The 14,424-nt window shown below is 47.2% G+C and overlaps 1 protein-coding gene across 6 annotated transcripts in view; it reads left to right on the top strand.

Moving 5' to 3' along the window:
- Positions 1 to 14,424, top strand: part of PLA2G6 (phospholipase A2 group VI) — a 57,768-nt gene that overhangs the window by 24,002 nt on the left and 19,342 nt on the right. For 5 of the 6 annotated variants that reach the window (XM_033117958.1, XM_033117960.1, XM_033117961.1 and 2 more), the window contains 5 exons: positions 6,904 to 7,119; positions 8,110 to 8,293; positions 9,872 to 10,059; positions 11,979 to 12,075; positions 13,186 to 13,368. In XM_033117958.1, the coding sequence (XP_032973849.1) occupies positions 6,904 to 7,119; positions 8,110 to 8,293; positions 9,872 to 10,059; positions 11,979 to 12,075; positions 13,186 to 13,368 (868 nt within the window). Of the gene's footprint in view, positions 1 to 6,903; positions 7,120 to 8,109; positions 8,294 to 9,871; positions 10,060 to 11,978; positions 12,076 to 13,185; positions 13,369 to 14,424 lie in introns of those variants that run through there. The other variant, XM_033117963.1, reaches the window with a different exon arrangement.

Raw genomic sequence — 14,424 nt, forward strand, 5'->3', positions numbered from 1 at the left:
CATATCCAGAAGTGGAAGTTCATCCCACAAGTTTACACGTGTAACATTTACATTATCATTAAGTCAAAATATTTCCTAAATTTCACCATGATTTCTTGGTTGAACCACAGATAGTTTATATGTATCTTGCTTAATTTTCAAACATAGGAAAATTTTCAGTTATTTTTTTTATTGTTGATTTCTTGCTTAATTGTACTGTGGTAGGAGAACATAGCCGAAATATTTTCAGGTCTTTGAAATTTGTCCAGATTTGCTTGATAGCCCAGCATAGGTCCACTATTTATAATTTTTGCATGAGGATGCTTGCAAAGAATGTGTGTTCTGTACTTGGTGGGTGTTAGGTCTCTGAATGTTAGAGACCTTGACTTAATGGTAGGTCTCTAAATGTTAGGTCTCAGGGACCTTGACTTACAGACAGAGCCAAGTCTGCAAGAAAACAACAAAATGTCTGTTGGCCTGCACTTGCAGACAGAGCCAAACTTGCGATAACAGAAAACTAACACAAAACAGCTACTGGCTTGCAGGTAGTCAACATTTTCTGTTCAAACAATGCTACCCTGTCAGCACAGCCCCTATAAAACTCTCCTCACCCCCTCCTTTGGGGCTGCAAGTCTCCTTTAGACATGCAGCCCGGGCTGTAGCCATCTTTTGCTCAGCCTGATAAACTTTTGTCTTACAATAAAAACTTTTAACTTGCCTGACCAAAACTTTTCAGTCAGCCGGTAAAGTAATAGTGTTTTTTATACATGTCTGTTAGGTCATGTTTACTAATTATTCTATGTCCAATAGCGCGTTTTAAGTAACCAGTGGAAGATATTAAAATATCTCAGTGTGATCGTGGATTTCTCTAGTTCTCTTAATCCTGTCAAGTTTAACTTTATTTTTGGAACTTTAGTGTTACCTAAGTACATATTAATTTATAATTGTCATATTTCCTAGTGAATTGAAACAGTTATCATTATGAACTGTCCCTATTTTTTCCAGTAATGCTTTTTACCTTAAACTCAACTTTGTCTAATATTAATAATATAGCTTCATCACCTTTTTGGGGGTTAGTATTTATTTAATATATTTCCTTATATTTTTAAACTTGTAAAGAATAGGTAGTTGTCTTTTTTTCCTATTATCCTATCTGTGATTCCTTATATTTATTTGGAATGTTTAGTCTATTATACTTAATGGAATTCTGATATCTTTGGGTTTAAATCTGCCATCTTATTGTTTGTTTTGTTGTTCTCGTTGTTCCACCTAGTTTGTTTTCTTTATTCCTTTTTTCTTGTCTTTTCATTTATTTTTTGTTTTGTTTTAGTTAGCTTTATTGAGATGCAATTTACAAAAAATAGAATTTACCAATTTTAAGTGTACCTGTCAATGAATTTGATAAAGGTGCATACTCACGTAACCATCACCACAGTCAAGGTGAAGAACATTTCTGGTATCCCCAAAATTTCTTTCATGCTCCTTTACAGTAAATCCCCTCCACCGAGTCCCAAGTCCCTGGCAAACACTGATCTACTTTCTATGACTACAGTTTTACCTTTTAATCATATATCATGTAGTCTTATGAATCTGACTCTTTTTCACTTAGTATAATGCTTTGCAATTCATGACTGTTTTCTTATTATTCCATTTTCCCTCTCTATTAGATTGGAAGGTATAGACTCTATTATTATCTTTTATTGATAACTGTTGGGAGACAGTCCTCCATGGGTCTCTCGTGTTTCTGTACATCTTACAAGCAGACACTGACTATCTTTGCTCCAGGCTATCTTTACAGGGGTGTTTGTAAGGTGAACAGACTTGGAAGATAGAGATAGGGTCTCTCTCTAGAGCAGGGCATAGGTTTGCTTACTCTCCTATATAATGAAGACAATATCTTTGCTCCTCCAGAACAAAGCTTAGACAGATTTGCTTATTGACAATTATAAAAGATTCAAATTTCCTGCACTCAGGGTTTCTCTCTTCTAATGTAACATGAGCAGGTATCACCTGATCCTTTTCATGTCACCCTGTGGGAACTGGATCCCAGGGAATTGGCACAAATGCTGATACTCTGGCTACTATTATTGCTGTGAGTAATAAATTGCCCTTTGTCTTTGATCCAGGAATCTTGTGCTTCCTGCCAGCATCCATGAAACTGTGTCAGGCTAACTCGTTGGTTTGCAACTAGGATAAAATCTGAAACCCTTCACAGTTCTTGATAGAACCTTAGAGATTGTAACACACATCCTTGGCCTTACTGAAGTATAATTGGTACTTTAGAATCTTCCAGAATAATAAATGGGTCTTAGAACCCTTTAACTGCATGTATCCCCCTCAGGGCTTCTATGCCATGTGCTGTTTTTTATTAATATTTTTATTTTAAACCCAACAAGACATTATACTGTCAATACTTATTTGGATTTGCCCACATATTTACTCTTTTCCTGGTGCTTCATTCCCCGCCCCCCATCATTATTTTGGACCATCCATCTGGGATGAAGTTCCTTCCACTTCCTTATATTTTGTATGTTTCCTTCTGTTAGCGTCAGTCTTCCTCCTCTTCCTCCTCCTCCCCCCCTCCTTTGGTGAAATGTTGTAATTTCAACTTCATACTTGAAGGGTTTTTCCTCCCCAGGTACAGAATTTTCAGTAGCGTTTCTTTTAGCTTTTTAAGGATGTGATTCCATTATCTGTGACTTCCATTGTTGAGAAGCCAGCTGTCAGTCTAATGGTTGCCCTTTGAAGATTACCTTTTTTTCCTCTGCTATTTTTAAATTTTTCTCTTTGTATTTTGTTTTCAGCAGTTGTAATAAGGCACGTGTCAATTATTGCTGTGTTACAATACGTTTACCAATATGTGTTCTTCTCCAGTATTGCTATGTAACAAACTACCCCAAAACTTAGTGATTGAAAATGATAACAATTATTTAGGACACAAATCTGCAGTTTGAGTGGAGCTCAGTGGGAAAGGCTTAATTCTATTCTATATGGCATTACCTGGGCTTGACTGCAGGATCTGCTTTTAAGATGACCCACTCACAACTGGCAAGTGGTACTGGCTGTTGGCTGGGGGTTCATACAGCGCCAATAGTCGTCTCCATGGGTGCTTCACTTTCCCTGTGGCATGATGGCTGCGTCCCAAGAGAAAAGAGGTGGAAGCTTCCAGTCCCTACGTCTTGGTCCAGAACCTAGGACAGCATCACTTCTACCATATTCTGTTGGTAAAGCAGTTACAGAGCCAGAATAAAGGGTGAAAAGGCTCCTCCCGATGGGAGGAGTATCAAAAGAATTTTGAGCCACATTTTAAAACCTGCACAAGGTCCCTAAGTGTGGATTTCTTTCTTTCTTTTTCTTTCTTTTTTTTAAATTAAAGTTTATTGGGGTGACAATTGTTAGTAAAGTTACATTGATTTCAGGTGTACAATTCTGTAATACATCATCTGTATATCACATTGTGTGTTTCCTTCCTTCCTTCTCTTCCTTTTTGGTGGAGGAGGGCTCATAGGGTACTTTAAATCAATGTTTTTCATCAGTTTTGGAAAGTTCACAGTTATTAACTCTTCACATATGGCTTCTGTCCAATTCTTTTTCTATTTTTTGGGGGAAGGGGCTCCACTTATATGTATGTTAGATCTTTACATTATGTATCTATATCTTTTATCTACTGCATGTGTTTTCCAAGATTTTGTATCTCCATTCACTATTCTATTTACTCTTTTCTGACCTATTTCCTATTCACTAGTTTTCTCTTCAGCATTGTCTGATCTGCTGTTTATACCTAGGCATTGAGGTCTGAATTTTGACAATTGTATTTTTAATTCTGTAATTTCCACTTGGTTCTTTTTTTAATAGTTTAAAGTGGTTTTTTTTTTTGCCAAAATTGTAAATCTTCTATTTTATCCTCTTGGATAGTATCAGTTATTTTGAAGTCTGTGTCAGATGACTTAAATATTTGCAGCTCCCCTGCCCCAACTTATTGACCTGTTTCTGTTGGTTTTCTTTCATATTGTCGTATCTCCTCACGTGCCTGGTGAGTTTTGATTATGTGTCGGACCTGGATTTGCAATAATGCTGTAGAAATAATTTGAAGCCCAGTTTGATATTTCCTTTATGTGTACTTCTCCCAGGTACCTGGGAACATGCTCGCTCAGGGTAAATTCAGTCCAGGTTCTAGAACTGAAATGATTTGAGACTGAGCTGCGAGGGCTACAAGTAAACAGTCCCTGTTTACTCCCTGTGAGGGTCTGTTTACTCGTAGCCCACCCTTATTTCTAGGGTGTAGACTTTTAGGATCCCAACCCAGAGTAACAGGTGGTTATCAGGGCTTTCCCCTTGCAGACCCCTGGCCTCCAGCCTCCGTCCCCTGAGCCTGTGGTTTGTTAATGTTACTGTGTGTCCCTCCAGCCTTTCAAGTATCAATTGTATGGACAGTTGCATTTTTTAATTCTCAAGCAGCTTAAACACTGGGCTCACTTCCTGGTTTTCCATAATCCCTTCCAGCCTGGAAATTCATCACTGTCTGGTAGTATCCAGCACCTCAAGCAGATGGTTTTTGTATTTTGTCCAACATTTCCGGTTGTCCCCAGTAGGTAGCAGGTTCACGTTACCTAGTCTGCTATTAAGGGAAGTGGACGTCCTCAGAGAGCCCCCATTTTCTTTTGGATTATTCCCACCAGCCTGATTACGCTTTCCCCAGTAGCTACCTTTATTTGCCCCCTCTACAGAAAACTCCGCATTGTTTGTACTTGCCGTCTCCAATTTCTCCAATCCAGTTCTTTCTTAAACCCATTCCAGTCAAGCTTTGGTTTCCCCACTCCATCAAAATACACTTGTCAAGGTCACTCCTGCCTCAGTTGGTGCCAAGTCCAGTGACCAATTTGCAGTTGTCATGATAATCTAACATAGCAGCAACATTTGATGCGGAGTACTCCAGCGCTCCGATGTTAAGAGGTTAGTGAGATGAAACAAAAACCAGCCGAGAGAATTGAGGAAAGGTCTTTTTCTATCCCCCTTTCCGACTTTGTTTTTCCTATAGCACCTTTTACCTGATAGTCCATTTCACATAATTCCATATTTTGATTTTTGCCTTACTCATTTTGTTGATCTCCTCCCCCATAAGAACATGGACTCCAGGAGGGCAGGGCATGTTGTCTGTTTTGTTGATTAGCTTACCCCTCTATTTGGAACAGGGTCAGGCACAGAGCGGGTGCTCAGTAGATCTTTACTAAGCAATTGCTGTCTCTGGGAATGAACAGGCTGGCCGTGTCAAGCCGGCACTTTGTAGGCACTACCTCCCTGGGCTGGCTGCCGGGCTTGTAGAGGTGTGTAGGAAAGACCTGGTATGTTGAAAGCCCCACTCAGAAGTTCATGTAACCATCATTGACATGTAATCATTATAGTTTTTAAAATGCCTTTACATCACTTTCTCATCTGATCCTCATAGCACTTCTCTGAGGTAGGTAGGACAGGGGCACTTAGTCTCATATTTCAAATAGGGCTTAGAGAGGGAAGAGGTTTTCCCCGGACACACAGCAACTTAACAGCAGACCTTGGACTCAAACATAACTCTTTAAAAGGGACCAAAACTTTTCTGATTATAAAAATTATGTAGATTCATTGTAGAAAATTTGGAAACAATGAATAAAGAACATTGAAATTATTATGCAACCATGCACATTTGACGGATTTCCTTTCAGTCTTTTTTTTTTTAATACAGTTTCGTCACACATCATCAAAATTTGTATCCTGTTTTTTAACATAACATTACAAATAACATTTCCCTTTTCCTTTAATGTCTCACTTTCATGGCTGCATAATATTTCACCACATAAATGTACCATAGTTTATATAACAATTTATATTCTGTTGCTGGACATTTAGGTTAAACAACACTTATATGCTTTTTATTTTAACTTTATTGGGGAATATTGGGGAACAGTGTGTTTCTCCAGGGCCCATCAGCTCCAAGTCGTTGTCCTTCAATCTAGTTGTGGAGGCTGCAGCTCAGCTCCAAGTCCAGTCGCCGTTTTCAATCTGTAGTTGCAGGGGCCACAGCCCACCATCCCATGCAGGAATTGAACCGGCAACCTTGTTGTTGAGAGCTCGCGTTCTAACCAACTGAGCCATCCGGCCGCCCCAGCACGTACTTACTTCCTACTGTATGTAAGGGGCCGGGGACTTGAGGCTGGGGCTCTCAGATGTGATAGTCAAATTAGAAAGTGGATATGACAGGACTTTGGTAAAATAAAAATTTAAAGCACAACATGACAATTTTTTTTAAAAAATATTTTATTGGGGAAGGGGAACAGGACTTTATTGGGGAACAGTGTGTACTTCTAGGACTTTTTTCCAAGTCAAGTTGTTGTCCTTTCAATCTTAGTTGTGGAGGGCGCAGCTCAGCTCCAGGTCCAGTTGCCGTTTCTAGTTGCAGAGGGCACAGCCCACCATCCCTTGCGGGAGTCAACCCGGCAACCTTGTGGTTGAGAGGACGCGCTCCAACCAACTGAGCCATCCGGGAGCTCAGCGGCAGCTCAGTTCAAGGTGCCTTGTTCAATCTTAGTTGCAGGGGGCGGAGCCCACCATCCCTTGCAGGACTCGAGGAGTTGAACTAGCAACCTTGTGGTTGAGAGCCCACTGGCCCGTGTGGGAATCGAACCGGTAGCCTTCGGAGTTAGGAGCACGGAGCTCTAACCGTCTGAGTCACCGGGCCGGCCCCACATGACAATATTTTTAAAAAAGAAAGAAAAGGAAATCTTTCCAAATAAAAAGAAAGTCCCAACTCCATTTAAATGTGTGTGTGTGGGTTGGGCGTGGGGAGTCCAGCTGGAGTGGATCAGGGCACAGCCCGAGGCAGGCAGCGGCCTGTTTGGAGGGACCCAAGGCTTCATTTCCGTGTTTTCCTCCTCCGTCCTGGCTCCGCAGACTCTTTCAGCTGGAGACAGAGGCCGACGCCCTGCTGAACTTCCAGCACTATTCCTCCCAGTTGCCGCCCTTCTATGAGAGCTCCAGCCACATCCTACACACCGAGATCCTGCAGCAGCTGACCGATCTCATCCGCAGCCACCCCCGCTGGTCGGTGGCCCACTTGGCAGTAGAGTTGGGGATCCGAGAGTGCTTCCATCACAGCCGCATCATCAGGTGGGGCAGGAGGGCAGGAGCCTGGGGACAGTGTATGTGGATGGGCGGGGCCGTGGGGAATGTCTCCATCTTGCCTCAGTCTCCCTCTGTAAACTCAAAGATTGCCCGGAATATTTGACTTCAAAAGGGGCAGCAGTGCCTCTGGGTTACAGCGTAGGGATGCTGACTAAAGTCAGAAGGAGAAACGTGACATTTCTGGAATGCCCACCATGAACATGAATCCTCCCGACACCCCCAGGAGCTCTTGTCATCCCAGTGAGAGGTTATGTGACCTGCGCAAGGTCACTTAGCGGGAGGGGGCCAACCAGGCTTCAGATCCTTGATGTCTTCTTCCAAAGGTCTGGTTGCCCGTCGGGGAGCTGGAACCCTTGCTTTCATATGTCCATTCATCCAACATGTGTCTCAGTGGACGCCCCCCGTGTGAAGGTACCATGCTGGTCACAGGATTGCAGCCGCTGTCTTGCCCCGAGGTAGCCACACCTCCTTTGGTTCTCCTCCCAGGTAGCTTGCTTCAGTGCCCAGGCCCAAAACTCAAAAATCCTGGCTGCCCTTTACAGTTGACAGGCCTGCTCTTGGACATCATGTGTCCAATCTCACGACAGTCTGTCTGTTTCCTAGGGCAGGCACGGCAGGTATTGTTTTTATTTTTTTGTAGATAAGAATACTGCAGTCCAGAGAGGTTAAGTGAATTGCCCAAGATTGGTGAGATTTCTGCCTTCTGCGACCCTTTCTATGCCACCCGCTGCCCATTTCAGGCTGGGTGTGGCCCTGGAGCACATCTCCCGTACAGGTGCAACATGAATTAAACACGGATAAAAACCACGTTAGGTACAAATAAATTGTGACTCAGCCCTAGGTTTGAACCAGCCAGCTTGAGCAGGGCACGCGTGTTCTTGAGCTCCTAGCCCACTTCCCTCTTCTGCACACGGGTGTCTCAGCATGCTGCTCGCCTTGTGCCTTGCCCACTCACTTCCCTGGTCCTCCCTGTAGCTGCGCCAACAGCACAGAAAATGAGGAGGGCTGCACACCCCTGCACCTGGCCTGCCGCAAGGGTGATGGGGAGATCCTGGTGGAGCTGGTGCAGTATTGCCATGCCCAGATGGACGTCACCGACAACAACGGAGAGACGGCCTTCCACTACGCTGTCCAGAGTGACAATTCCCAGGTGCTGCAGGTGAGCAGGGGTGGGGACAGGGTAACCAGCACCAGTGACACCCCACTGTGCCCACAGATCTCTTTGGGACCCTGGGCTCAGAGGTAACTCGGGGCCTCTCCCTGTTCCTTCTTGGTCCTTGAGGCCCGAGCTCCTTTGTGGAGGGTACAACCCTCCAACCCGCTTTTCCCTCCCCACATTTTTCAAGGAGACACATCCTCGGCCACTTTGCTCTGACAACCCTGGGAAAGTCCTCCATCCAGCAAACTAAACTCAAGGCCCAGTCCAGCCAGTGAGTTTAGTTCAACTTTTCCCAAGCACCTCTTGTGAACTGGACCCTGGGCTGAGTCAATGCGTTTCAGCCCCTGCCTGGAGGTGCTCGTGGTCCAGTGTGACCTGAGCTTCACTTTTTACAGGAACTCAAAACAAACAAAACAAAACTCTATCCGGCTCATTTGGGCATTTGTACCAGAGGCACTCCTGTTCAATTTTGGAGTAGCTGGACAGAAAAATAAAACTAAAAGTTGTGGGTGAGTAGATCCAGTGATGTTATTAAAAGGCAACTTTATATATTAGGTAGGAAAGACAATGCTGGACAATGTTTTATTGCCTAGAATTAGATGATTCTTCTGAAGGTTATATCCTTGTCTCTGACTTGGCATCAGAATGGAGCTGACTTGGCATCAGAATGGAGTCCAGAAGATAGGGATTCTTACCTAATGCTTTAGTGCTCTCAGGGAAGAGAATGCCACACCCACTGTGGGACTCCACCCTTACTGAGAATCCACTGAGTGCCCAGCGCAGGGCACACACATCCTGCCTCGGGGCAAAGGGCATGCACACTCTTAGCAACAGCCCTGTACAGCTGTACGTGTCCTGTATCACGTGCTGGTCTCATGCCTGGCCCTGTACTGAGTGTTGTATGTGTTCTGGTTAATTCTCAGAATCCCCTCTGTGGGTGGGGGTCATTATCCTTTCCTCCTTGCTAAAGAAACAGGTTCAGTGACATTAAGAAGTGTGCCCAGGGAGGGGCACAGAGCTGTGAGTGGTGGGGCTGGCTCTTGAGTCGAGCCTCCCTGCTGTGTCCCCAGGCTGCTGACAGGCCCAGCTGGTCATATGGGTACACAGGGATGGCAGTTAACCTCAGGGAGACAGTCGTCAGCCACAAGTGAGGAAATAAAAAAAACCCTGACTCGCTTTTTAATAATGGTATTTTTTTAATTGCAAAAATAACACCTGCACGTAGCAAAAAAAATTCAAGCAGGACAGAAGGGTATACAACGACAAGCAAGAATCACTACCCCCCAACCCCCCAGAGCTCATCCCTGGATACAACCAACTTTTAAATTTCTTGATTCAGAAATTCTCATACGTGCTGCAGGTACCAACGCCCCAGCCAGTCCTGGCTCAGTCGCCTTCCTTTTTCCCTCCAAGTCCTCCTTTCTCTGTTGCTTGTCTTTAAGGTCTTACCAGTGTTCAGTGGAGTCCAGCTTCCCTGCCCTTTAGTCCCCAGAGAGGTTGCCACGGTGGGTGTTAGGGGAGGGACGTGCAGGGCCTTCTCCGTGTTGGTCTGCAGCCCACGCCGCTGTTTGCTGTCAGCTCCTAGGGAAGAATGCATCGGCCGGCTTGAACCAGTTGAATAACCAAGGGCAGACCCCGCTGCACCTGGCCTGCCAGTTGGGGAAGCAGGAGATGGTCCGTGTGCTGCTCCTGTACAATGCTCGGTGTAACATCATGGGGCCTGGTGGCTACCCCATCCACACAGCCATGAAGTTCTCCCAGAAGGGGTAAGACACACCGCCACCCCAGCCCACCGCCACCCCACGTGGTCTGCTGGGCCCCAGCTCTCACGGCCTGTCCTGAGTAGCGACCACAGGCTCATCAGATGCCTGTCAGCTACGGGGCGCCAAGGGCTGGCCTGGCATGAAGTGCTTGATAACTGTGCAGGGATGGGAATCTCAGTCCATAAACTCTGCTGTGCAAAGAATAAAACTTTAAAAATTGATCTATAATTCACCTTCAATTCTGACCATGAATCTCCCTTTACCAAACTGGAGAAAAGCAATCTTAATCTTCCCTGGGGTCCCCCCTTTCCAGCTCCCCAGGTGGTGCTTCAGTGGTAGAATCTCATGCAACCCCAAGGCTTGGAGGGCCCCCCAACCTGGGTCATCTTCCACTCAAGCCCACCAGCCTTATCTGAACCCCTTCACAGCTGCAGTGCTCACGGCTTCTGTGGCCGACTCACAGCCCAGGGATGCTTGGCAGGGTGGCCCAGGGCTCTGTCTGCCTAGATGCATCTGTCCTTCCTGGCTGGTGGCACTGCTGGGACACAGGTGCCAGGCCCATGTTTCAGGGAGCAGCTCTAGAACACTCTTTATTTCTTTCCTTCTCTCCAGATCTAGGAAACCCTGGTTTCGGGAAAATTCTTCTCCATGTGGGGTGTGTGTGGTGGGGAGCAGGAGGAGGAGTGTGGGTGGAGTGGGATAAAAAAGATAACTATCTCACAATATCACCCAGCAGGTACAGTATGTAGAATGAATGAATGAATGAATGAATGAATGAGTCAGTTGGTCCCTCAGTCCTGGGCACTGTGCTAAGCTCCAGTTACCTGCTTGGTCCAGGTTACTTCCAGGACCCTTGTATGATCCAGGTTGCTCCCTCCTCAGACACCCTCAGTCAGGTTCCTTCTCAGGCCTTCCCCGTGGGGCTGACTCAGGTCAAAGAGGCTCATTGCACGTGTGATGGTGCAAGTTGTCTCATACCTTGGGTATGCCCTACTGCTGCAGCTGTGTTCCTCGCAGGGCCCCCGTGGGGCCACCCCTCTGCCACTGCAGCCATTCGCTAAGAACTGCAGGCGTTAGGGTTACCGAGAGTGGTTCCATCCCAGCTCCAGTCTGGGAGCCCCTCTGCTGTTTGCATCCACTCAGCTGGGTTTCACAGAGAGCCTGGCTGGACCTGGGCGTCGAGTTCCACTGAGTCTTCAAGGTTCATTAGTGTCGTAGCATGGATCAGAAATGCCTTTTTAAGGCAGAATGATACTCCATTGCGTATCCCACATTTTGCTTTCCCGTTCATGTGTCAGTGGGCACTTGGGTAGCTTCCACCTTCTGGCTGTTGTGAATCATGCTGCAGTAAACAGTGGTCAAATATTTGTTGGAGCCCCTGCTCAGTTCCTTTGGTTACACCCTAGGGGTGGAGAGCATCTGTACTCTTAACCACCCTGCTTACTGCTGCCTTCAGGGTACAGTCACTGCATGAAACACCAACAGTGGGCAGTCGGGGGATGGAGGGTGCTGGGTGCCAGGCCCAGAACCAGGTGCTGAAACATCTTATTTCCTTTAATCCCCACCCAGTCCTGTTAGGACTGTTTCCATGTTGCAGATGGACTCAGCCACTTTCCAGAAGTCATCAGTGAGGAAGCTGGGGCTTGACCTCAAGCCTGTCAGACTCCAAAGCCACTGCCAGTCAGAGTGATCATTCCTGATTGGAGTTATCAGGGAAGGCTTCCTGGAGGAAGGGGCTTGCGCCATGCCTTGACGGGCTCAAGATACCCTAGGCATACATGGTATTCGCGCTGGTTGGTTTTGTCGCAACTTTCTTTGCAGAAACTCTCCCTGACCAGTAGATGAAGCCCCTAGTCATGACCTGTTCCAGCACCAGGATGCCTGTGGCCTTCGTCACAATGCCAGGGCTCTTCTCCCCCCAGGTGTGCCGAACTGATCATTAATATGGACAGCAACCAGATCCACAGCAAAGACCCTCGCTATGGAGCCAGCCCCCTGCACTGGGCCAAGAACGCAGAGGTAGGCTAAGTTTGGGGGAGTGGTAGGCAGGGGGCAGGTCCCACAGCCCTTTGTTCTCCTCGTGCCCGAGGAAGGAGGTTCCTGAGAGCCTCTGAGGAGGCACTTGGAGGGTTGATCTCTTAGGGGGTTGCCAGGCAGACAAACCCAAGGAGAGGGGACATCCTGGCGTGGCTCTGTTGCTCACTGGCATGGTGATGGTGTCCCCTGTGTGGTGTCTTCCTGTATGAATTGGGGTTCCGATGGCCTGGCCCTGGAGGTGTGAGATCAGCGAGGTAGTGCGTGAGAAAATTCTTCCTAAATTGTCAAGTGCCTCATAAACAGAAGGTGGTGATGCCGGCTGGGCATCTCCTCTGAGGTCTCTTCCGAAGCCACACTCTATTCCCTTGGGAGGATGGAGGCCGCTGGTCTCTGGTCTCCAGGAAGCACAGCTCAGCAGTGCGCTGGATGGCCCCAAAGGTCATGGGCCAGGAGGGAAGCGATGCCAACCTGTGCAAGGCACGTTCTTCATGCCAGGAGCTAGCCACCGAGTCAGGCCCTTTCATGTATATTTTGTCATTCATTGTCACCACACTCTGTGAGGTAGGGGCTTGCATTCCCATTTTCACAGCAGAGAGAACTGAGGTACAGGGGTTGCAGTGACCCTTTCAAGCGCAGACAACTGGGATGAAGCAGGGCTGAGCTTATGGCTCGAGCCTGTCGGGCTCCAAAACCCAGGCTCCTCTCTATAGTTTCAGGCTCCCTGGGGCTGCTGGGTGAGCAGGGCTGTGTGTTGCCAAGTCCTGAGGAAGGGTCTTGCCTTTGCCTGTCCCACGAAAGGCCACAGAGAATGGGGCAGTTCTGGGACAGGGCCCAGAGGAACCTTTGCAGGGCGGGACTGGGTCCTGTGAGCTCCAGGGAAGGATGTGGGTGCCAGTGGTATGGGAGCCAAGGTCGAGGACCACCCCCAGAGCTGGGGCCTGCCCCGTGGGCTCTTCCCATTGTTAGAGCTTTCCAGAGGCCCCTGCAGGCCTGAGGGATAAAGTGGCTGTGCCCAGGTGCCTCCAGGTGCTTCCTGCCACAGCTGCTCTGAGGGCCCCGCTGACTCGGGCCTGGACCTCCTGCCTCCCACAGATGGCCCGCATGCTGCTGAAACGAGGCTGCGATGTGAACAGCACCAGCTCGGCGGGGAACACGGCCCTGCATGTGGCGGTGATGCGCAGCCGCTTGGACTGTGTCATGGTGTTGCTGACCCATGGGGCCAACGCCGAGGCCCGCGGGGAGCATGGCAACACGCCGCTGCACCTGGCCATGTCGGTGAGCCCCGGACCTGCTCTGCCCCCCAGCGCCGGCCAGAGCTGACGCCCGAGCTGACGGCCCATGTGGTGGGGATGCCGGAGGCCTGCAAGCCCAGAGCACGTCTCCTTTTCTGTCCTCTGTACCCTCACTCCCGTGGCATGACTGGGGCCAGTACAGCTCTGGCTACTGACTGTCGCCTTGGGCCACTCCGTTGCCTCTCTCAGCCTTGGTTTCCTCATCTCGAAAATGGAGGTGCCAGTCCCCACCTGGCAGAGTTGTAGAGAGGATTAAATGGTAGACACTTAGTAACTAGGAGGAATGTCTGCATGACACGTGCAGCACCTGGCACGTCCCACAGATGTTAATTCTCCTCCCCTGCGTTTTCAGGGAACAATATTCATCTGCATGTTGTTATGTCCCTGGAAGGCAGGACCTGCTTACACGTCGGAGTGGCCCGCGCTCCGTGTTGGTCACGTGAGCTGGTCTGTTATAGAGCATAGCTCCTGCTCTCAAACGCCCTAATGTCTGGTCACACAACTCCAGTCTGAACATAGTGAATGCAGGGGAGGGAATGCTCCTTTGTTAGACACGTGTGTGCATGTATGTGTGTGCGTGAGTGTGTGTGTGTGTGTGTGATGTGCGCAACTACAGCCAGTACCACATATACATAAGTCTAATAAGCCTGGGAGTGATAGAATGGGAGAGTCCCCGGGACTCTAAAAGTCAATTTAGGACAAATTCAAAGACATCCTCTTTTATACCAAAGGTCATGATTGTAGAGCAAGAGGCTGAAATTATAAATAAAACCATGGACACTTTTAGTACTGACTGGGCCCTTAGAATTATGTGCAGCAGTTCTCAAACGTTTTGGTCTATTTGATCCCTTTGTACTCTTAAAAATTATTGAGGATCCCAAAGGCTTTTTATTTTTATGAATTTTATCTATTTTTATCATATTAGAAATTAAAAGGGAGAAATTTTCAAAATACTTATGAACTCATTTACAAATAACCAAAATTTACCAGTCACATGCTAACATAAATAACACTTTTTATGAAAAACAACTTTTTTTGC

Source organism: Rhinolophus ferrumequinum, chromosome 10, assembly GCF_004115265.2.
Source record: "Rhinolophus ferrumequinum isolate MPI-CBG mRhiFer1 chromosome 10, mRhiFer1_v1.p, whole genome shotgun sequence".
NCBI lineage: Eukaryota > Metazoa > Chordata > Mammalia > Chiroptera > Rhinolophidae > Rhinolophus > Rhinolophus ferrumequinum.